Source organism: Erythrolamprus reginae, chromosome 2 (assembly GCF_031021105.1).
Source record: "Erythrolamprus reginae isolate rEryReg1 chromosome 2, rEryReg1.hap1, whole genome shotgun sequence".
Taxonomy (NCBI): domain Eukaryota; kingdom Metazoa; phylum Chordata; class Lepidosauria; order Squamata; family Dipsadidae; genus Erythrolamprus; species Erythrolamprus reginae.
The window spans coordinates 294,747,312-294,770,379 of record NC_091951.1 but is presented as its reverse complement, the minus strand read 5'-3'; the positions used below and the strand labels follow the sequence as shown (position 1 = coordinate 294,770,379).

Below are 23,068 nucleotides of genomic sequence, written 5' to 3'. Positions count from 1 at the left end.
CTCTGGGAGGCGAACAGCAATATAAAACAACAATAAAACAATTTTAAGAAATTCTTACTTAAAACATCCATCCATTCAGCTGGGACAAGATGGAACCGTTCACTTTGGTGAAGATACTGACCATAAACCAGACATGGTTCTATAGAATGGGTAGTGGTAATTTCTCCCCATTCGTCAAACCAGCAGCAATGGCCGGCTGGTCACAGCCCAAACTGGCTCTCTCGGCGGCACCCTAGGCCCCACCACCTTGTTTCTCGCTTCTGCGTATGCACAGAAGGTTTTTTTCTTCTGTGCATGCACAGAAATTGGATTTTCGGCAATGTGCATGTGCACAATGCATGTGTGCCCATGTAACAGGAAGTGAACTTGCAACGAGATACGTTAGAACCTACCCCTACCATAAACTGTACATGAAAAGAGCATGACAGCTATTTTAGCTTCCCAATTTGGAATGATGCCTGCTGTGGTTGGTTGGGAAGTGTCTTTCATCCACTTCCCTTACAACTCCAAATCTGGCAGGAAATCTCTTAGGATGTAGGTCAATTCTACAGCAGATTGACTGTATACTAGTTACATTTTGTTTATAATGGAGAAAATAAAATTCATTCATAAAGTGACAGCTTTATTGTGTTAGAAATATCCCTGGAGGCATTGTAATTTCATTTCTGAAGCACACTCAATGAAGGTTTTAGCATTCCACTGATAACACTCAGATCACACTGTTTGCCTGCAATTATTTTGTGTCGGGAAAATAGCATATTAATAGGGAATTTTTCACACTTCCATTCCCTATCGAGGGTTTTCTATACTGTAAATTTTAAAAAGATTTAAGTCTTATTATGGACAACAGGAAATGAAATTGAGTATATTAGTTAAACTGAAAAATATGTAATATTACATATATTTATATTATATTAATTAGATTTGTATGCCACCCCTCTCCGAAGACTCAGGGTGGCTCACAACAACAACAATAAAATATACAGAGTACAAATCCAATATAAATTAAAAACGAAATTTAAAACCCATAAATATTAAAAACAATCATTACTGCACAATCATACCATTCTCATGTATTACAGTCAGGAAAAAAAGGTGGTAGTGGGGGGGAAGAGATAATTATTCCCCCCATGCCTGGTGACATAGATAGGTCTTCAACATCTTGCGGAAGGCGGGAAGAGTAGGGGGAATTTGAATCTCCAGGGGGAGTTGTTCCAGAGGGCTGGGGCCGCCACAGAGAAGAAATAAAACATGGTCAGCTGTTTATTTTGGAACAGCTGAAGGCATCTGTTTATTTTGGGACAGCTCAAAGCAGCTGGTATTTATTAGATTTAGATTTGAATATGGTTCATTGCAGATTACTAGATAATTGTAGTTCATCCCAGTTTCATTAGTTCTTTTCAGAGTCTAGCATTCCTCCAAGGGTATAACAATAAGACTGTGCCCTTGTAACTTTGCTGTGCAAGTCTCAGTGCTTTCAGGTATGGCTAAAAATGACCACTAGAAAACAAAATATTTTTGCAAATATCTTTGTCATCTAGTGATCAACATGCCATTCAGTTCTGGCAGCTTTAGCAAACATAAAAATATAATCTCTGAATGCTGGATTTCTGCATACAGTTCTAGGGAAAAATATTTACCCTCTTCCACTTTGCCGGAAGGTTTTTGGTTTTTTTTGCATATCTTTGTGAGTACTTTCTGTGGGCCCTACTAATTATAAAGGAAATCTGAGTGAAAAAATAATACTTAGGGTAAAGGTCCTGTTATCATTTCCTGTACGTTATAAACAATGTAAATAAATCCAACACAGGATATTCCGAAGTGGAAAGAAAAAGATTTATTTTTTTAGATTTAGCTAACTTGTAAGAGCAACCACTATAAGCAAGCTTTTCCCACAATTTTCCACAATTCTCTTCCTCCATGATGAAGTGCTCAGTAACTTTTGAAGCTTTCTAATGTGATCCACTTGTTTCAGGTCCTGCCACAACATTAATTGGGCTTTAATTCTTAATGTTGATTTGACCATTCCAAAAACCTGTCGTTATTCTCTTATATGGGTACAACCCACTCTTTGTATAGATTGAGATCTTTGTCTTGCTATATGATCCATTTTTGCTCCACCTTCAGGTTCAAGTGACATTTCCCGTTACAATTCTCTGATACAAAGCAGAATTCATGTTTCTTTCAATGATTTCAGGTCATTCAAACCCTGAGGCAGCAAAGCAACCTCAAGGCATGTCATGTCCAGGAGATGGTTCTGAAACCCGATTCTAGTGGTTCGCATGCATGCTTGCGACACTTCTGCTGGTGCTACGGGTTTGCAGAACCGGGCTAAACCAGAAGGAAACCACCACTGGTTATGCCGCTCCCATGTTTGGCAGGCTGAGAACCTTACTATACAGTGGCTGTTTTTTAAATTAAACATTATGACAGTCATGCGGTCGGAAAATAATCTTTGGTCTGTCCTAGAATGCTCCTTCAAAAATCTGGAGTGTCAACCTGGTGTTTTTCTGACAAATTTAAGACAAACAGCCGTCTTCTTTGGAAGAATTGATCTGCTTAGCTTCTATTGTATCTCATTTTCCCCTCTCTCTCATGTATACAGACTTTAACCAAAACAAGGGAATGCTACAGGTTCCTGAAAATTCCTCTGGAATTTTTAAATATTTCCTGGATAACTTTGTATTGACTTCTGGTCTTTTTATGACAATTCTTTTTACAGCACAGCTGCTCTTGAGAAAGTTCACATTGCCCAAATATTCTCTTTATTTTCTTTGGAGCAGTCCATGAAACACCTCGAGAAATCTGTAGGGTGATAATTTCTTTCTTATGACAGGAGTGAAAATTTGCGAGAATTATGTAAAACAGGTCTCACTCAAATCAGCTGTACTGAATGATGTGTTGACACAACTGGCCTTGTTTTCCATGTAAATAAATAGTTTGAAATGAGATGAGTAAGTTTTTCACATGGGCTCCGAATGTGTTGTATAACCAGTGTTATTTGTCCATTCAGACTCCCTGGATAGATCAGCAAGACGCATAGATTTCGGATAATGTTCAGTGTCAAGAAATACAAACATTTGAAAAATTCCTGAAGGATAAATATTATTTCACAGTGTTACAAATATATATTTATATTACAAATATATATTATACTATAACAATACTATGGGAGGTTGGCTTCCATACTTCTGCCTTTCTAAAAGTGCGTTAAAAGTGCCTTTCTAAAAGTACATTTGAAAAATGTTCGGAAACTTCAGATCGTGCAGAATGCAGCTGCAAGAGCAATCATGGGCTTTCCCAAATATATCCATGTTACACCAACACTCCGCAGTCTGCATTGGTTGCCGATCAGTTTCCGGTCACAATTCAAAGTATTGGTTATGACCTATAAAGCCCTTCATGGCACCGGACCAGATTATCTCAGGGACCGCCTTCTGCTGCACGAATCGCAGTGACCAGTTAGGTCCCACAGAGTGGATCTTCTCCGGGTCCCGTCAACTAAACAATGTCGCTTGGCGGGACCCAGGGAAAGAGCCTTCTCTGTGGCGGCCCCGGCCCTCTGGAACCAACTCCCCCCAGAGATCAGAATTGCCCCCACCCTCCTTGCCTTTCGTAAGCTGCTTAAAACCCACCTCTGCCGCCAGGCATGGGGGAATTGAGATACTCTTTCCCCCTAGGCCTTTACAATTTCATGCATGGTATGTCTGTATGTATGTTTGGTTTTTTATAATAATGGGTTTTTAACTGTTTTTAGTATTGGATTATTGTTATATGCTGTTTCATGTTGCTGTTAGGTGCCCCGAGTCTCTGGAGAGGGGCGGCATACAAATCCAGTAAATAAATTAAATAAATAAATAATTTAAGATCTGGCTTTGTAAACTAATACAGGGATCCAATAGTGATAAATAGTCCTGGGAGGCGCTGAGTTGTTTGTGGATGCTTTCTCTGTCTTTTTAACTTTGTGTATGTCTATACCATATATCTATATGTATACTCCCCCCTCCCTCCCTCCTTCCCTCCCTCTCTCCTTCTCTCTATTTAATGATTTTTATAGTCTTTTTATTTATAAGATGCCCAGAGTTACACATATAGTGAGATGGTGGCATATTAATTTGATCAACAAATACATTGCAAATATGCACAAGAATAAGAGACAAACAGGCACTCCTGAGAAAGTTTTCCGAAACACAACAACAACATAGTGGATTAAGCAATGTTATGAACAAAAACACATGCTTAGAACTGCCACTTTTAGGAACAAATAATACATTTGAAAAAAATACATTGTTTACAAAGTGCTTCAGAAACACACTCAACTTTTAAAAAAGATGCTTATCATTGAGCATTTTATTTAAAGTGAATAACACCCAGATAGTTACTACTCTTAGAAGTCCAGAAGAAGCAACTAATAGTGGGGGTTGTACAGAAAAATATCTTCCGTTCTTTTTCTTTGCAATGGGTTGGATTATAGCGGAGAAAATCCTTTCCTGCCAAACAGGAATGCTCCTGTTGTGCTTAATAACTTCCAGGATGCACAACAAGGATGGGATAGCAATGAGGTATTATATAACTTAGTCTATCTATAGGGCTAATGTGATAAAATAACACTGACAAATTCATACATTTAATACTAATATAATACATTACTACAATGAGTAATGTCTCTAAATTGTATTTTGTTTCTGTGGTTCTTGTTTACCAGGTGACACATAAGCACAGGAACAAGAATCCATGTTATCCATTGCCAAATATGGCCACACACAAAAAAATCCTGCCATAGATACCTTCAAAATATCTTTATCTTGTGATCATCATCATACCGAGGCATACAGAATGAGAATATATTGAACCAGATATCTAACTTTGATTAAATATCTCAGATAGGTATTTAATCAATCTGGACATTGTATATATTCTCAAGAAAAAAATTGAAGGATAGACACTTGCTGGTAGAATTAACTGTCTCAGTTTCAAAATATGTGATTCATACCGTGTTTCCCCAAAAGTAAGACAGTGTCTTACTTTCTTTTTACCCCCAAAAGCCCCACTACGTCTTACTTTCGTGGTATGTCTTACATTGGAAAAAAATTGAAAGGGTCCTTTCAGCGGCGCAGCAGCGAGGAGCCAAAGATTGGGGTTTCCCCTTTGCGTGGGCGGCGGGGAAGACCCAGGGAAGATTCCTTCGGCCACCCAGCAGCTGATCTGATCGGCAGCGTGGCAGCAGCCCTGGCGGCGGTTCCCTCGGCAGCGCGGTGGCAGGGAGAGGCTTGCGGCCGCCGAGCAGGTGGGAGAGCTCGGCGGCAAGGCACAAAGGATTTCCCTCGGTGCATGCGTGGAGCCGCAGACGGCAGGATTCGGTTGCTGGGACGAGCACCAGGGAAGAGGCGGTGGTGCCGCGGCGAGGCGAAGGGCGCGCGGGGAGCTGCTGGAAAGGAGGCGGGCGAAGGAGGGCGCAGCTCCGGCCGCTCGCCTTGGAGCTGGTCGGCCTCGCTGGCCGCTTGCAGCCGAGCCTCGGCAGGACTCGGTTGCTGGGACGAGCACCGGGGAAGAGGCGGTGGCGCCGCGGTAAGGCGAAGGGCGCACGGGGGAGCTTGGAAGCGACATCATCGGACTCCCCCGGCAATACCCCCCGTGTTTCCCCGAAAGTAAGACATATGTCTTACTTTCGGGGTACGGCTTATATTAGCCGACCCCCCTGAAACCCCCGATACGTCTTACAATCGGGGGTGTCTTACTATCGGGGAAACACAGTAAATAATGAATGATTTGTGCTGTCTAAGAGTAACAGACCAAATGCATAAAACATGCTATTTAAGTTATCTGTTGCGTATTTGCATAAAGATAGTAAGCAGATAGTGATTGCTGAGAAATCAATATACTTTTTAGGCATCATTAGAATAAAAAGACAAGTTTCTTACTGGATATATGAGTAAATCTGGGGGGAAGTCAGAAGTAAATCCAAAAGTTTGCATTACTGTGCAGAAAAATATTAGAGGACTATTATTTGATTTTTTTTCTTTATTGTTTTCTAAAACATTTCCATGATTTGCACTGATTGCATTTACAATAATTTAAGCTGAGAACAATACACACTTAAATGATAATTAAAAATGTAAGAAGCTATTTTGTAATGAAATAGCCTGTGTGCTATTAACGCTAACTAATACTGTAGTGGTTTCTCTGGGGCTTCAGAGAATGATTTTGCTTCATTGTTTTTGGAACTGTTGAGATATGAATCTCTCTCTGTCTCTCTCCTCTCTCTCATCTATCATCGCCATCAACTCGTCCATCCCTGAGTCATGGCTTTTGAAGTCTGGATGCAGTAGCAATATGCAGATCTTAAGCATTTATCCTGAGATGCTATACCTTGTACACAATAGTCAACTACAGAATCAACAAGCTGTTCAAATACAAGCAAATGCAAAAGGACTGGCTCTTAGCTAAAATAACTACAGACCAATATCACTATGCTGTGTCCCATGTAAAGTCATGGAATCAATTATAAATCAATCAATTACTCTCCACCTAGAAACTAATAATCTACTCTCTAACAAACAATTCGGATTCAGAAAAAAACTATCCTGCCACCTGCAGCTTCTCCACTGCAAAAACATATGGCCAACTCAACTTGATCAAGGACAATCTATAGATGCAATTTATATTGACTTCTGCAAAGCCTTCGATTCAGTGGTCCACGACAAACTACCTCTAAAACTCAAAGCCTATGGCATCACAGGATCCCTACACAGATGAATTACAGCATTCCTCTCAAACAGACAACAAGTGGTTAAAATAGGAAGTACCATATCTACCCCTGTCCCTGTGAACAGTGATGTACCCCAAGGTAGTGTACTGGAACCAACACTCTTCATCCTCTACATCAGTGACCTTTGCGATCACATCTCTAGCAACTGCGTTCTCTTCGCCGATGATGTAAAACTCTTCAACACCACCGATAACACAGCTATTCTCCAAAAAGACCTAGACTCTGTCTCAGCTCGAAATCTCAACAAGCAAATGCTCTGTACTCCACATCAGTAAAAAGAATAAGAACTCCAAATATAAACTGAACAAACAAGATCTTGCAGGTAACCCCCACTCAGTAAAAGACCTTGGAATACTAATATCAAATGATCTAAGTGCCAAAGTCCACTGCAACAACATCGCCAAAAGGGCTTTAAGTGTAGTCAACCTAATCTTACGTAGATTTTGCTTTGGCAATCTCACACTAATTACCAGAGCCTACAAAACTTTTGCTAGACCCATACTCAAATATACTCATCTGTTTGGAACCCATACCACATCTCGGACATTAACAACATTGAAAATGTCCAAAAATACTTCACCAGAAGAGCTCTTAACTCCTCCACTCGAAACAGAATACCCTACGAATCAAGACTTACAATCCTGGATCTTGAAACCTTAGAACTACGACGCCTCAAACACGATCTAAATATTGCCCACAAGATTATATGCTGCAACTCCCTGCCTGTCAATGATTACTTCAGCTTCAATCGCAACAACACAAGAGTACACAACAGATTCCAGCTCAATATTAACCGCGCCAAACTTGACTGCAAAAAATATGACTTTAGCAATCGAGTTGTCGAAGCATGGAACTCACTACCGGACTCCGTAGTATCATCCCCTAACCCCCAAAACTTTACCCTTAGACTAACTACGGTTGACCACACAAGGTTCCTAAGAGGTCAGTAAGGGGCGTACATAAGTGCACCAGAGTGCCTACCGTCTCCTGTCCTATAGTCTTTCCTATATCTTCTCTTCTATCTCTTCTATCCATTATATCTCTTCTATCTCTTTTACCTCTTATATTTTATGCTATTCTCTCTAGTTATATTTTACTCCTATATTTCTCTTCTATACTTTCTTTGATACATTCTACTCATCCTATATTATTATTGTGTATTATTGTGTATTGGACAAAACAAATAAATAAAAATAAATAAATAAATACTACTCTGTTTCTCTGGAAATCAATGAGAAGCATATGCTTTGCACACAAAAGTCTTAGGTTCATTATCCTGATCCATTCTCCTTGACTAAGGTATCGGAACACTCTACTAATACCCACAGGAGACGTTGACATTGTCAGTCTGGCTTCTAATTTGGGATGTTAGTTCAAGGCATCTTAATTCAAGGCATGTGGACATAAGCATATTGAAGGTAGATAATATTGAACCATACAGGTTAAATAGAAGTTGATATCTCTCTTTTAAAGAACCGTTAAAAATGCAATAAGGTGGGCTGGAAGCCTGGAAGGTACTAAGGTAGTTAGTCTCCATAGATATGAGGCTACTCAAAGGCAACATGTTGTCTAACTATTATGAACTCAGATTAGTACATCTGAGAAGAATTAAAGATTAAAATCCTGGAAGAGGATGAAACCGTTTCACGTGTCTCTGAAAGAAAGCCAGAAAACTGCGGAGTTGTATTTACAAGATAAAGCCAGAAATTAAATTTCTGCTGCTTTGTTAGCAGATTGCTCAAATGCCTTTCTTGCATCTAGTGTCAGTCAATAACTGGGATGTTGACTTGCTTAGAGAGTTGTTTGTGTTTGGCAAATAGTTTGAACGGAAGCCATCTTTTGAACAAAGGCCTATTGGTTGGTATAAATGAGTTGGAGCAGTACTGGAGGAACAACATTTGCCAAGGCTTTTGTCATCACTGAGTTTTTGGATTAGCTAATGACATTGATACTCTAAGCTATTTTATCTTAGGTATTTATTCCTTTTTCTCTCTGTCTTTTTGAGAGCACTCTCCTGTGTTCAAAGAAAAAAAATAAACAAAGGATACAATCCTGGAAACTATTTCAGAAGTTGAGCTTTAAATAGCTCAGAGAAAAATGTAAGCCAGAAATAAACTAGTGCATTAGTGTCTGGATTATTTTTTCTACTGAACACCATTATCATTGTTTACAGAATAAGACTGCATATGTGCTAAATATGTAAAAGGAAGATGAGACTAAAGGCTCAACTCCTATTCCCCAATTCCTCAATCACTCATATCTTACATTGTAAGACATGCTGTCACCAAGGAGCATAACTAGATGAGAGGTGAATTCCAAAGATTCTGATGTATAGGCATTGATTTCAATCTTTCAAATGAACTTAAAAACATCTATAAGACTGAACTATACACACACAGACACACACCTATTCTTGTTCCAGATGTTGAAATGAAAGTGTATTGATTGAAGGGAGAGCATGCTACCTACCATGTCTACGCATGTGGATTCTGCATATTTAGAAGCTTTACAAGTGCTGACCATACGTAACATATTCATTGATAAATTTGAATTTTAGGTAGTATTTACTTGCTACCAAGATCTAGTTAAAATACCTCCCTGCCCTATGTATAACAGTTCAGTGGCATGCACTTCCTTGTCATGGAAATAGAAACATAGAAACATAGAAACATAGAAGATTGAAGGCAGAAAAAGACGTCATGGTCCATCTAGTCTGCCCTTATACTATTTCCTGTATTTTATTTTAGGATGGATATATGTTTATCCCAGGCATGTTTAAATTCAGTTACTGTGGATTTACCAACCACGTCTGCTGGAAGTTTGTTCCAAGCATCTACCACTCTTTCAGTAAAATAATATTTTCTCACATTGCTTCTGATCTTTCCCCCAACTAACCTCAGATTGTGCCCTTGTTCTTGTGATCACTTTCCTATTAAAAACACTTCCCCCCTGAACCTTATTTAACCCTTTAACATTTTTAAATGTTTTGATCATGCCCCCCCCCCTTTCCCTTCTGTCCTCCAGACTATACAGATTGAGTTCATGAAGTCTTTCCTGATAAATTTTATGCTTAAGACTTTCCACCATTTTTGTAGCCGGTCTTTGGACCCATTCAATTTTATTGGTTAGGTCAGGAATAGGTTAGGTAAGCTTTCCACGGAGAGGGGCGGCATACAAATCCAATAAATAAATAAATAATAAATAAATTTCCTGAAACAAGCCCATGGCTTTCTTCCCAGCTATTGAAGGGAAGGAAAGATTTCATTCTGCCCAAGTCTTGAACATAGCTGAAAGCTGGAGATTCCATTGACCTTTGTGTTTCCTACAAACAAGCAACAAAGTAACACCAAGCACAATCTATCCTGTTATGAGAACAATAGAGATACAATCAGGTATCTCTATCCCTGCTGGAACATTAGAAATGTAACAGGTTATAGGTAGACAGAACTGATTATCTCATAGTTAGCTGGGTACAGTTACAGAGACACAATGACACCAGGACAGGAGTATTAAAGAGTTTCATAAGCTTTGATAAGCACACACTTTCTGCTGTCCCCCAATTGCTCTAAGTATTTTAAGGATTTCATCTGAGTGCAGGTGCATGTCCTAAAAATGGCAAATGTTTAATTAATAACTATTTTGGTTGTACTTTGGTCAAGAAGAAACTTAAAGAAAACTAGAATGAGAATTATAGTTTTAAAATCCATTTTGGTAGAGGCAATTTACTCTATGTGGAGGTAAAATTAGCAGCTTTGTTATATGAATCTATTTTTGGAATGAAAACATATCCCAGAGGTTTTTTTGTAAAACACTGACATTCGATGCATGGCTTTTTAAAAAATTCCTTATTAATCCCTGAACTTCATTTTTTGTACTGCTTTAGGATAGCTGGGAAATCTTCAGAATGGATCACAAACACCAAGTGAATACTAACAAACTATAATTGGAAGTACTTAAATTGCTCAACTGTTTGCAACAAAAACTTATCGTATATCTGTACCTGTACAAAAATCAGAAATGTCTGATTTGGAATATCAGAAATATCTGATTTAGAGTATAGAAACTCAGCTGGCTTGCAAGAATTACAGATCTTGAGACTCTTTTCCTAATACTTGTGGCAAAATTTGAGCAATATGATTTTTATTCTTCCCTCCCTGTCCAAGTGTTATAACTCCATTCTAGTTCAAATGCAAAATACTTCTGAGGGGCATTCTATCCCACTATTATTCAAAAATCATTCTCTGAAAAGTGCAGAGAAATAAGGCATAGAATTTTAACTCTAACTCCTTGGTAATATTATTATATTACTGCATGTCATCAATCATCCCTTGGAAGTTCCATAAGACCAGGTGTCCCCAAACTTGGCAACTTTAGGACTATGCTGGCTGGAGAATTCTGGGAGTTGGAAGTCCACAAATCCTAAAGTTGCCAAGTTTGAAGAGCTCTGCATAATACAAACTACAATTCATGACTCATTAAAAGGTCCCCATCCATAGAGTGTATAGAGCGTACATCTGGTAAATCCACAATAACTGAATTTAAACATGCCTGGGATAAACATATGTCCATCCTAAGATAAAAAACAGGAAATAGTATAAGGGCAGACTAGATAGACCATGAGGTCTTTTTCTGCCGTCAATCTTATATTTCTATGTTTCTATACGCTCTATGGATGGGGACCTTTTAATGAGTCATGAATTGTAGTTTGTCTTATGCAGAGCTCTTCAAACTTGGCAACTTTAAGATTTGCGGACTTCCAACTCCCAGAATTCTCTAGCTGGCTGGATAATTCTGTAAGCTGAAGTCCACAAGTTTGGGGACACCTGGTTTTATGGAACTTCCAAGGGATTATCATCTGTATCATCTCGTGTCTGTTTGGTTAGTGTGATTAATAATAGATGCAACATATACTGCACTCATGACTATAATTTACTAATTGGAATGAAATGTAAATATATATTATATGTTGGCATAAGACACGATGAGAAACAAAATTAATAACCTTCCTTTATAAAGCTGCTATATTATCATTTTACCCAAAAGGAGTACAATCTTGAATTTAACACAACTTTTAAAATATTATAAATTAACAAAAATCCTGTGCAATGCCCAATTTCCCCAACTTTGCAAGCTTGAGTTTTCTACTCCAAAGGAAACAATCCTAGAAATTTTGTCTTCTCCAGTAAATCTAGTATACATGCATACAAATATGCACATACTTTCCTTAACACTCTAAAAAAGTATATGGCCAGTAGCCTAAAGATATGTATGAAACTGATTACAATTAATTATCTGTAACTAAAGGTGTTTCATTTATGAAACTAATTTAACTCATCTGCATATACCATCCATTTCTTCATCCACAAATTAGTCTGAAAGATAGAAACATTCCACTTCCCACATTCCTTTCTTTCCAGCCAAAAAAACCCCCCAACTCTCAAAGGAAAGGAAGTAAATAAAAGGATAACAGAACAGAGGAAAAAAGGGATCTGATGGGATTGCTGCAGGTATAGTAGCCTCCTTACCAGAACTATTTGATGCTGCAGGCGAGTTGATAGTGAAATCCCCAAACCTATGGTATTGAAAGACTTCAAGCTGCATTCTTTAGATGCAGATTTAGAAGCAGCTTGGGGTTGCAAGGCTAAGATGGGAATCATGGACCAGATATATCTGAGAGCCTGACACATAGTGGTAGATACACATCAGATGTGTTCTTTATCTCAAAGCAGTGGTGATGTGATATGAATTTAGGGGATTTTATCTTCAATCCTTGCTATGGTCAGATGTCTTTCTGTTGACTGGGGAATTTTATTTATTTATTTATTTTATTTATTAGATTTGTATGCCGCCCCTATCCGTAGACTCGGGGTGGCTAACAACAATAATAAAACAGCATATGACAAATCTAATATTAAAATAACTAAGAACCCTTATTAAAAACCAAACATACACACAAACATACCATGCATAAATTGCATAGGCCTGGGGGGAAGGAATATCTCAGTCCCCCCATGCCTGACGACAGAGGTGGGTTTTAAGGAGCTTATGAAAGGGGAGGAGGGTGGGGGCAATTCTGATCTCTGGGGGGAGTTGGTTCCAGAAGGTTGGGGCCGACACAGAGAAGGCTCTTCCCTTGGGTCCCGCCAAATGACATTGTTTAGTCAACGGGACCCGGAGAAGGCCAATTCTGTGGGACCTAACTGGTCGCTGGGATTTGTGCGGCAGAAGGCAGTCCCGGAGATATTCTGGTCCGATGCCATGAAGGGCTTTATAGGTCATAACCAACACTTTGAATTGTGACCGAAAACTGATTGGCAACCAATGCAGACTGAGGAGTGTTGGTGTAACATGGGCATACTTAGAGAAGTCCATGATTGCTCTCGCAGCTGCATTCTGCACGATCTGAAGTTTCTGAACACTTTTCAAAGGGCTCCATGGAGAAAGGCCTACACAATCAATGTTAAGACTCAAATGGATCTCATCAGTCCTAGAAGACAGCTTGGGGTTGTCCTTCAGGCTCTGATGCACACTTTACTGAGATCTTAATTTCTACTTGGAAATGGGAGTATGATAGTCTTTGAATGAATTATCTGTATCTGGACTATTTATACCATGGATTTTGGGAGAACCATCTAATTTTAAGAAGGTTCTGGGTGACATGTCCTTTTCCACGGAGGAAAACAAAGTGTGAATGTGATTAAGTGCTTATAAGAGATTTTTGTAAAAATTACCTTATAGTTATCAAGATTCTCTTATTTACAATTATTAGAATGATTTAAGGGAGACAAAAGAGTTTATGTCTTTGAACATTGTCCGGCTGAATTTGAAACAGAATTGAAACAAAATTGTGTCCATATGGTAAATGAATATAAATTCTATTGAAATCTGAAACAAAAAAATACTGGTAAGATTCATAAATGCATATTTATATAGATGGAACAATGGTTGAACAGATATATATGCTAGGCCAGTGATGGCAAACCTTTTTTGCCCTGGGTGCCGAAAGAGTGTGGGCATGTGCTATTGGGCATGTGCGAGTGCCCATACTCATAATTCAATGCCAGGGTAGAGCAAAAACAGTTTCCCTATCCCATAGGAGTCCCTCTGGAGGCCAGAAATGGCCTGTTCCCCAACTTCTGGTGGGCCCAGTAGGCTTTGTGTTTTGCCCTCCCCAGGCTCCAAAGGCTTCCCAGGAGCCGGGGGAAGATATAAACGCCTTCCCACTTCCCTTGAGGCTCTCTAGAAGCCAAAAATATTCCTCAGGGCCTCTGTGCAAGCAAAAAAAAATCAGCTAGCCAGCACACACATGCATATTGGAGCTGAGCTAGGGCAACTGCTTGCGTGCCAGCAGATACGGCTCCGCATGCCACCTGTGGCACACGTGCCATAGGTTTGCCATGACTGTGCTAGGCTATAATCTTAAAGAGAATTTTTATAAAATAATATACTCCAGGGGGAAAGCATTTTGAAATTCATTCATTTATTTGTTTGTGTTTTTGTACTTAGTAAATGCATGCATGTTTATTTTCAGTTACTATGTTTTTTAAGGAATTCAAATTAAAATTAAAAAAAAGAAAAAAAAAGAAATTCATTTATTAAATGTTTATTAAATTCCCTGATATTTCCTGACATTTCCCTGTAACTTGCGATCTAGTTAAGGCATGGTCGAGGTGACATCATACCAAACAGCTAAGCCATGGAGAAATATTGGTAGCTAAGGAAGCAAGTTGTTGCCACAGTTATGCTCATTTTTGCTTGATGCTGCCAGGCAGCATGATCCGGTTTTTTTACATGATTTTCTCCTGACTTTTAAACATTTTAATACAGTTTGTGTCCCCCCCCCCCCCCGATGTATTCTGGGTTTTTAAAATGAATTATCTGATAATTCGCTGATATTTCCCAAACTGCTGATTTCCCTGATAATTTCCCGATTTCCCCATTTTCCAGGTTTGCTGGATACCCTGTATATTGTTGGTATATGATACTACAGATTGCCTGGAATTATAAAGTCACTTCAAATTTATATTGGAAATGTGAACAAGGAACATTTTATCATGCTCTGTGGACATATATAAAAAAGCTAGAAAAATCTGGATACAAATACTTAGTCTGGTTAGAGGATTTTAAAGCTTAATATACAATTGAAACCAGAGGTTTTCCTTTTGGCATTGATGGGCAAACAATTGAGAAAAAGTTATGGAACTCTTTTTGTACATAACTGCAGCGAGATTATTCTTTGCACGAAAGTGGACAGAGTCAGCATTACTCACAATGGAAGAATGGTTTGTGAAGATGACAGAACTTGCTGAGATGGCTAACTTGATTTCAGAGTTGGGATTGTATCTACATTTACTGCTGCCTGGAAATCTTTTGTTGACTTTTTGTATAAAACACAGAAAAATGAACTTCTGAGTAATAGTTTGTAGGATAGATTGTAGAAAAAAGAGAGATTACACTATAACCAGGGGTGAAATCCTCTGAAGTCTGCTACTGGTTTGCTGTGTGTGCACATGTGTACTGCAGGCACTGCCATGCAGTGCTGAAAAAGGATCATTTTGAAGCCACCAGAGTCTGCAAAGGTAAATAGAACAGCAAAGGGGAAGGAATCAACTGTACCACATCATTTAGATTGGCTAGAAAGCAGGAAATCCTACTTTCTAATTAATCTAGATCGCATGGCATAGCTGACCATCACACAGCTGATTGTTGGATATACCAGTTCACCTGAACCAGTATTTTTTACTACAGGTTCAGGTGAACCGGTCTGAACCGGTAGAATTTCACATCTGGCTGTAACCATATAATAATTATTTCTTATTTTGATTTCTAGGCCAACCTGACTCTCCGGAGAAGGGTGGCCTAGAAATCGAAATAATAAATAAATAAATAATAATAATAAAAAAATAAGAGGAAATTTTATAACTGCTATAAAGGAAAACAGAAGCAATGTCTTTGCATAGATGGAGTTAACTGAGACATGGTCCTCATTGATTGCCCCAAAAGGGTTTCAATCTTCTCGTACTGATAAAATGGGCCGGGTCCTATTTTACATCATAAAGGGACATGTCTCTCTTGGCTGTCAAAACCTGTCAGGAGACAACATGTGGATGGATACATGGGCTGGTGCTTCTTTGAGGGAAGTGCCAGGTCTTCCCTCCAAGAAGCCATTGTGGATTACCACAGATTCCATCCATTTTCCAATCCCATTTTTTTAAAAAAATAACAGCATCTTCTGTTACTTTCACATATGTAATACATGCCTTGCTCCCATTTTGGGGAAATCATCTATTTTTAAGTAAATAAGGATATTCTACAAATAGTTTTTGCGTTTATTTTCTCTTTATGAATAATACTCAATAATAATAATAATAATAATAATAATAATAATAATAATAATAATAATAATGATGATGATGCTCTTGAATATATTCTTAACCAGATATATTTTGGGAATTTTAAGTCCTTTGAAACAATTACCAATTATTACATCCTGTTTAGAATGTGCAATAAATATGCTTTTAATTAATCAAATTAATCATAACCTTAAAAACCCATATTAATCACTGAGAAACACAAATTGCAAAAATGCTAATATAAAAATAAAAACATATTTAAATATCTCCATAAATATGAATTGGATCTGGAAAAAAGTAATTTAAATCCTTTTTCCAAATAAATCTGGGAGCTCTGGTTCAGGAAAAAAAAAACCCTGGATAGTTCAGATAGCTCAAGAAATAGCTGTTTTATTGTCTCTGTGAATATAACCAGCATGTAAATCAGTTAACATTAAGCATATTTAGAACTCTCTTATTTATGTACTTTCAGCTCCCTTTCCTAAGTGGAACTAAATTATTTGGTTTTAATTTTATTAATTGAAAATCACATAAAATGCTTTGGAAAGTAGAAAGTTGCTCTGGCAGGACATGCTTGCCTTTTATTTCTATATTTTTCTGAGATATAAATTGCCTGGTTGAAGCTGTTACTGTGTAAAGGGGGCAAGAGGCAAGTATAAAAACTATTATGTGTGCAGCACAAATAATTGTTGCTTTGGATGAAGGGAATAAAATATAGTTAAACTACTTTTACTTCCTCAACTCAATTTTACCATTACTTTTATAAATAATTTTCATGACTTATGGTTTAGTTCAAAATAATTTTTCCAGTGGAGCTGGAGGCATAAATATTTGAAAACAAGATCACGTCTTACGATTTCTTAATAATTTTAAGCATCTAAATGCTATGGATGGTGCATTGTCTTGTGGAAAACCTGGACTCTAGATATCTGAAGGGTTTTTTTGAGGGCTTCTTTAAATAATCTGAATGCTGATGAAGGTAGATTTCCTTTGGTATAATGATTTGTTTTGTTTTGTTAAACTGAGATTGCCTTAGGTTTTTTTAAAAAAAGGATTTTACATATTTGCAAACAGCTGGAAGCCTGTATGACATATGTCTGTCTATCTGTCTGTCTATCCATGCATCCATCCATCCACACACAAACATCCCCACACACACAAATATCCACCCACACACATATCCAGATGTCAATAATTAAGTCTAGTAACTAATTAAAAATATAACACATAGGGATATAATATAATGTAGCCTTTAAAATGTATAATGGGCATCCATTCTTTATCACAATGATACTAAATGACAAAATATGCATTTTGATATCATGATCGTCTTTCATATTAGAAAATACCTAATAGATGGGAGTTGACAAACATTTTGTCACTTTTTTTCCTGCTTTGTAGACTTATGTGTTGGATCAGATCTGAGGAAATCCAAATTTTAGATTTCAACCAAACACCTAGTTGGATCTCTTTAAGACATCCTCTTTTTGATGGAAATATAATTATGAGAGCCACATACATACATACATATAATGTTTGCATGCATAAGTACCTTACGTTTAGCTACTCATCCTAAATAAGCTGACATATACATTAGTTTGTCCAATTTGAATATGGACTTCTGGTTGATGGAATGCTCTGTACTTGTGTAGCCTGTGGTAGTGTTATCTTGTAGTCTTTGTATAGCTTTTCATCTTCACAATCAATTGGTACAGATATATTTCTGTCCTATTAGTAAAACCATACTGTATATACAGTTGAAAAACAATGCTTTTAGGCAAGATTTATGTCATTTTCCCATATTGTCAAATACAGCTGTTTTTCTATTGTCTAATATAAATGTTTTTTTTTCAAATCTATGTTTCTACTTTGGCTTAAACCTCCTACTTAAAAATAAACCTTTTATGACACACATGAAAGATGTTTACAGGAATTGGACAGTTATTAATCAAAGGATATACCAAGGAAAAAGGATACTATAGGGTGTTATTTAATTTAAACAAACTTCTGCTTCACTATAAACAGTAAAGACATTTATATCTTGATCTGAAAGAGGATGTAGTATGTAAAAATGTAAGGCAATTCATGCAATTCAATAAAAAGCAAATTCTGTATGCTTAAGTTATTACTTGGATTCTAATTACAGATCCCTGCCAGATGTTGAAGAAACGGTGGAAAGTGTGAGAACTCACTGCAGTAAAATCCATACAATAAAGAAGAAATTCTGCCTTCTTCTTTAATGTCACATACTCAAGGATTTGCTTTTGATGTTGGTTGTCAAAATGGTTTACTAAAAATAAGATTGGCTCCAGATTCATGTACAGTATCTTAAAAATTAGTCCTGGTTCCTTGGCCTTCAAAGATGGAATTGATTATAAACTTGTCATTTGGCCTGACAGATTTTATTTGGTCCTTTTGTCAATTTTACATGTTCTAAATGGGCTGCAAAGTATTCAGCTGACCTTGGAAATGTTATTTCCAACACCCTTTTAACCAAAATCTATAAGTGACTTTAAAACCATAAAAATAAAGATATTAATACGTGACTTGGTCAGCAGTCATTAACAGATATTGTGCAGACAATTTTAATATCCTTAAATACATAATGAAAGTGAAATGTACTAGCACATAAACCCAAGCACAAAAAAAAACCCAAGAAAAGGAATAAGAAATACCTTTTTCCTCTTTTCAGATATACAGCTGCTTGGAAGTTTTGGCTATCATCTTTTTCTGCTCCTTTGTTAAAAACACTTTTGCTTTATTAGTTCAGCTTCCTTGGCACTATAACATTTTCCATGCAGCTTCAAGAGAAGAAGTACAGTACCACCAAATATGGCACTCTATGTGCAAATATAAGTTTGAACACCTCTTTTTTTTAAAAAAAGTTGTCTTGTTCTCATCATACACACAAAACCCACATTGAGGAGACCCTGTTTTCTCTTATAAATTACAGGAGTTTGGTTTCAAGCTGCTTTTTATATCTACTTTATCATTATTATGAGATTCAGTTAGGTCTAGTGATTAAGGCACTGGGCTATAAAGCAGGAGACTGTGAGTTCTAGTTTCGCTTTAACCTTGAAAACCAGCTAGGTGCCCGTGGGCCAGTCATTCTTTCTCAGGACAACTCACCTCACAGAGTTGTTGAGGGAAAAATAATAAGAGGAAAGTATGTTGGATATGTTCGCCACCTTGAGTTATTTGTAAAAATAATAAAGGCAGGATATAAATTCATTTATAATATTGAAGAAATGGGGGAAAGGTTTTACAAGCTTTTTGAATGTGACACAAACTTCATAATATTTATTACTGTTATGTTTATACTCCATTTCTCAGACTTTAAATGCCTGCTATTATTTTTGACTTAGCTATGAATTTATTTCCAATTGGGCCGCCATTTGTAAAATAATGGATTTATTTTAATTGATTGCTTCTTTTGTGTCAAACGAGACTGGACCCCAATAATAATTTCACTCATGAGTCTAAATCTCTTGTTTGAAGAGTACATTGTAAACATGAGCTAACAGAGCCAAATGTCAGAAACACTGTGATTAGACTATTTAATCTCACACTTTGAAAGAGGTTGTCAGGATTGTTTTCACCAAACATAACTTTTCTTTAATCAATTTCAGAATTGATTTTTCAAAAGCCCCAATCATTCCATTGTTTGCATGATGGGATCAGTACAACTTCAGAAAAAGAAATAAATTAACAAAGTTGGATCTGTATCTATGCTTGAGTTTCTGGTATAAAAAGAACAGCTTGAGAAATCTAAATTGCAAACAACAAGGAATAAGGAATTTCTAATGAAGAAAAAGGGGTAACAGACAAGGGAAAGTAGGAAACAAAATAGTAATGACTTGTTATTGCTAGACAATATTATTCTGCTTTCTTCCTTTACATTCTTCCAGTTAGTAGGATATTTAAACAATGCAGTTAAATACTACTTCATACTAAATAGAGTTGAGCCTTGGAAATTTCACAAGAAGGATTTTCTGTTATGGAAGCAGGCAGGGGGAAAGACTATGTACAATGGTAGCAGGAGGGAAAGTTAGTAGATTGCTATGTGAGAAATACAAGCTTTAGTAAAAATGAGGAGACAGAGAGAAATAAAAGAACACTGCAAATAATGCAAAAAGCAAAAGAAAACTGAATGAAAACAATGAACAAAAAGCATACTCCGGAAAAGTATGTGATAGCAGAAGTTGTAAATTTTTGCCAATTCAAATGAGCAGCACTGTTGCATAATGGGAGAGATTTTTTCAATGGTCAAAATTCAAACTAGAAAGAAGAAAGGCAACATAGAGTTTATATGTTACGTATCATACTCTTTGTTTTTCATCTTGCCAAGAATTGTGAGGCCTTTTCCCAACAGCACTTCTGGAGTATATTTAGCGACTAAAGCTGCAGTGTGCACAAATGTCACATTCCCATGAGTGAAACCCATTTAATTAGCCCCTCCTTCACAAGATATTCCCATGAGATATTTGTGTAGAATTGAAAAGCTGAACATATGGATGTGACATCATCAAAGCATCAGTGGCACTGGAAACAAAGCAGCAAGTGACTGAAGAATTAGTGCAATTAAAGGCAAGTCATTTTTGTAGTGTGTGAAACAAAGTAAAGCACCTATCACAAGAGTAACAAAATGAAACAAAACAAATCACCAAAAGCATTTTGCAAAACAAAAATTCGAAGCATGAAAAAGAATATTTGCAAGAAAATAAATCCACAACCAAATTGAACACACAGAAGATTAAGCATAACACTCTCTTTTGAAAGTGTTTAAGGTCTCTTTCCTTTGCCCTTGAACAAGGAATAAGCTACAAGTAGGTTTGGGGTGTGCAACATAGTGTGTGTGTTTTTTTTGCTGCAAGTGGATCTGAGGTGGGCAAAGGAAGGAAGAAGAGCACAAAGATATGTGATAATGGTAAACAACCATGCAGACACCTCTGCCACCATTGTTTGCTTGCTTTAACGTGTACAGACTGCTTCCAGCTTTGTTAATATTCCTAATTAGGCCCCAAAGATTCCATGGTATTTAAATAATCTAGTTAGGTTCTGACAAATTCCCTCTGGTAATTTCATTCAGAGAATTTCAAGCCAAATAATTATGATCCAATCAGCTCTTCACTTATGATAAATTCACCAAAGATTTGAAATTTGGAGTGAAATGCAGATATCCTGTCCATTAAGACAAACGCTGTAAAATATCTTTAAAAACCACATAGAACATGATGCCTGTATCAATTTTGTAACTCTCATTTTTTAAAATGATCAAACTACCTGGACTGAATTATTTTCATGATCTGAGCATTAATGATCACAATAATTCCATTTGAAAATTAACATATTTTTTTCAGTAAGAGTAAGGTTGGAGTTAGCAGTAATTGATGCATCCCAAAGCCCCTTTTTTCTATATATTAAATATGTACTCTTTCATGCCTTGGTCCTAGTCCATTCCAACTTCTAATAAAAAATATTAATTATACATAAAGATATACTGCTGCCTTAGATTACCTTCTTGAAAAGGAGTATGCTAATATAGCTGATAATTCTCTTAATGGAGAATTTAAAGAGCTTAAAAACATAATACCACTTTGAAACTGAAATTTAAAAAGCCAACAGAGAAATGAACCCCCTCCACTAAATTATTTCTTTTTTTTTTAACTACAGATAAAGAAAAGCCCAATCAAAGTGGCATTTTACTGTGGCCATTCATCAGCAACCCTTCAAGCACAATCTGCTCAGAAAATTTCTTTCAAAATGAATGGAGCCACTTCAAGCTGAATATCATTTCAGTTGAATTTGAATTGTAGAATCTCTTGTAGAGTGTACCTTTAATATCAAATGGTTTTTTTAAAAAAATGATACTTTATGGTTGAACTTGCTGCTTAAATTAATTAAAAATAAAAAGTACTTTTATGTACTCCACTCTACTGGAAGTGCCAATAGGGATTAATGCAAAGCCAAGTCTTATATTTTAGTATCATCGTTATCATCATTGTTACCATCTGAGCTGAATTAAACATTCAAATCTTGTATCAAAACATGCTCAAACGTAGAGTTTTGCATTTGTTCTGTGTGGTTTTTCATTGCCACTGAATGGCTAGAATAAAATTTATTCGTTTTTAAAAATGCTTCATTATGGTGTGTTTGTGTATGTGTGCGATACACTTTTAATAGCAAAATAAGGTCTTTTACTTCATGGTACCAATGCAGTAGCTGGAAGCAGTTACACCAAAGTCTGTCCCCCACCCTTGTCCCACAGGAAGAATGATTTCCAAGGCCTTACCCTTTTTCTCTTGGTGATTATGGGACGAGACAGCCACATAGGGATTGGTATTCTCAGATGAACCAATGTGATCCTTCCAATTTAGTATGTGCCCTCCGGTATCATAACCCTGTTGGGCTGGAGAGTCTGAAGTAGACATGCTGGGAAGTAGCGAACCGGAGTGCCCTGTTTGCACCATAAATACAATTAAGGACAGTGAGAACAAACAGTTTAGTAGCAAGTAACATTTCTAAAGGTGTATGTATATCCGGATCAAGGAAGGAATCTGAGGCATTTGAAAATAAAAATCTCTGCTCACATTTGGAATAGGCTGGACAACATCAAACAGAAAGATAGGGTAATCTGTGAGCTACATGAATTACCTGGAAGCTGATTTATGTACAAATAAAATATGTATGTGCTATCTCTGACTATTTGTGTAATAATCCTACAACTATGCAAAACAAAATGGTGCCTGAAAACAGTAGAACGTTCTGAAATGTGTGCAGAGCTCATGGATATGAGCAGAATCAAATGAAGCAAAATAACATGGATTCTGATAGACTTTAATATAATTAAAGACGGACTTCAGATTCTAGGGAGAAACAATTTTTCCCAAAGCTACAGGCCCAGACCAATGGGTGGGGCCAGAAACAAGAATGGGAAGTAAACTTG

At 37.1% G+C, this 23,068-nt stretch overlaps 1 protein-coding gene across 7 annotated transcripts in view; it reads right to left on the bottom strand.

The window, feature by feature from the left end:
- The window catches only part of SEMA6A (semaphorin 6A), a 212,168-nt gene that overhangs the window by 5,740 nt on the left and 183,360 nt on the right, over positions 1-23,068 (bottom strand). For 5 of the 7 annotated variants that reach the window (XM_070742905.1, XM_070742901.1, XM_070742902.1 and 2 more), the window contains one exon: positions 22,415-22,579. The exons of the other annotated variants lie outside the window; for them this stretch is intronic. In XM_070742905.1, the coding sequence (XP_070599006.1) occupies positions 22,415-22,579 (165 nt within the window). The remainder of the gene's footprint in view (positions 1-22,414; positions 22,580-23,068) is intronic. 7 annotated transcript variants of the gene reach the window in all.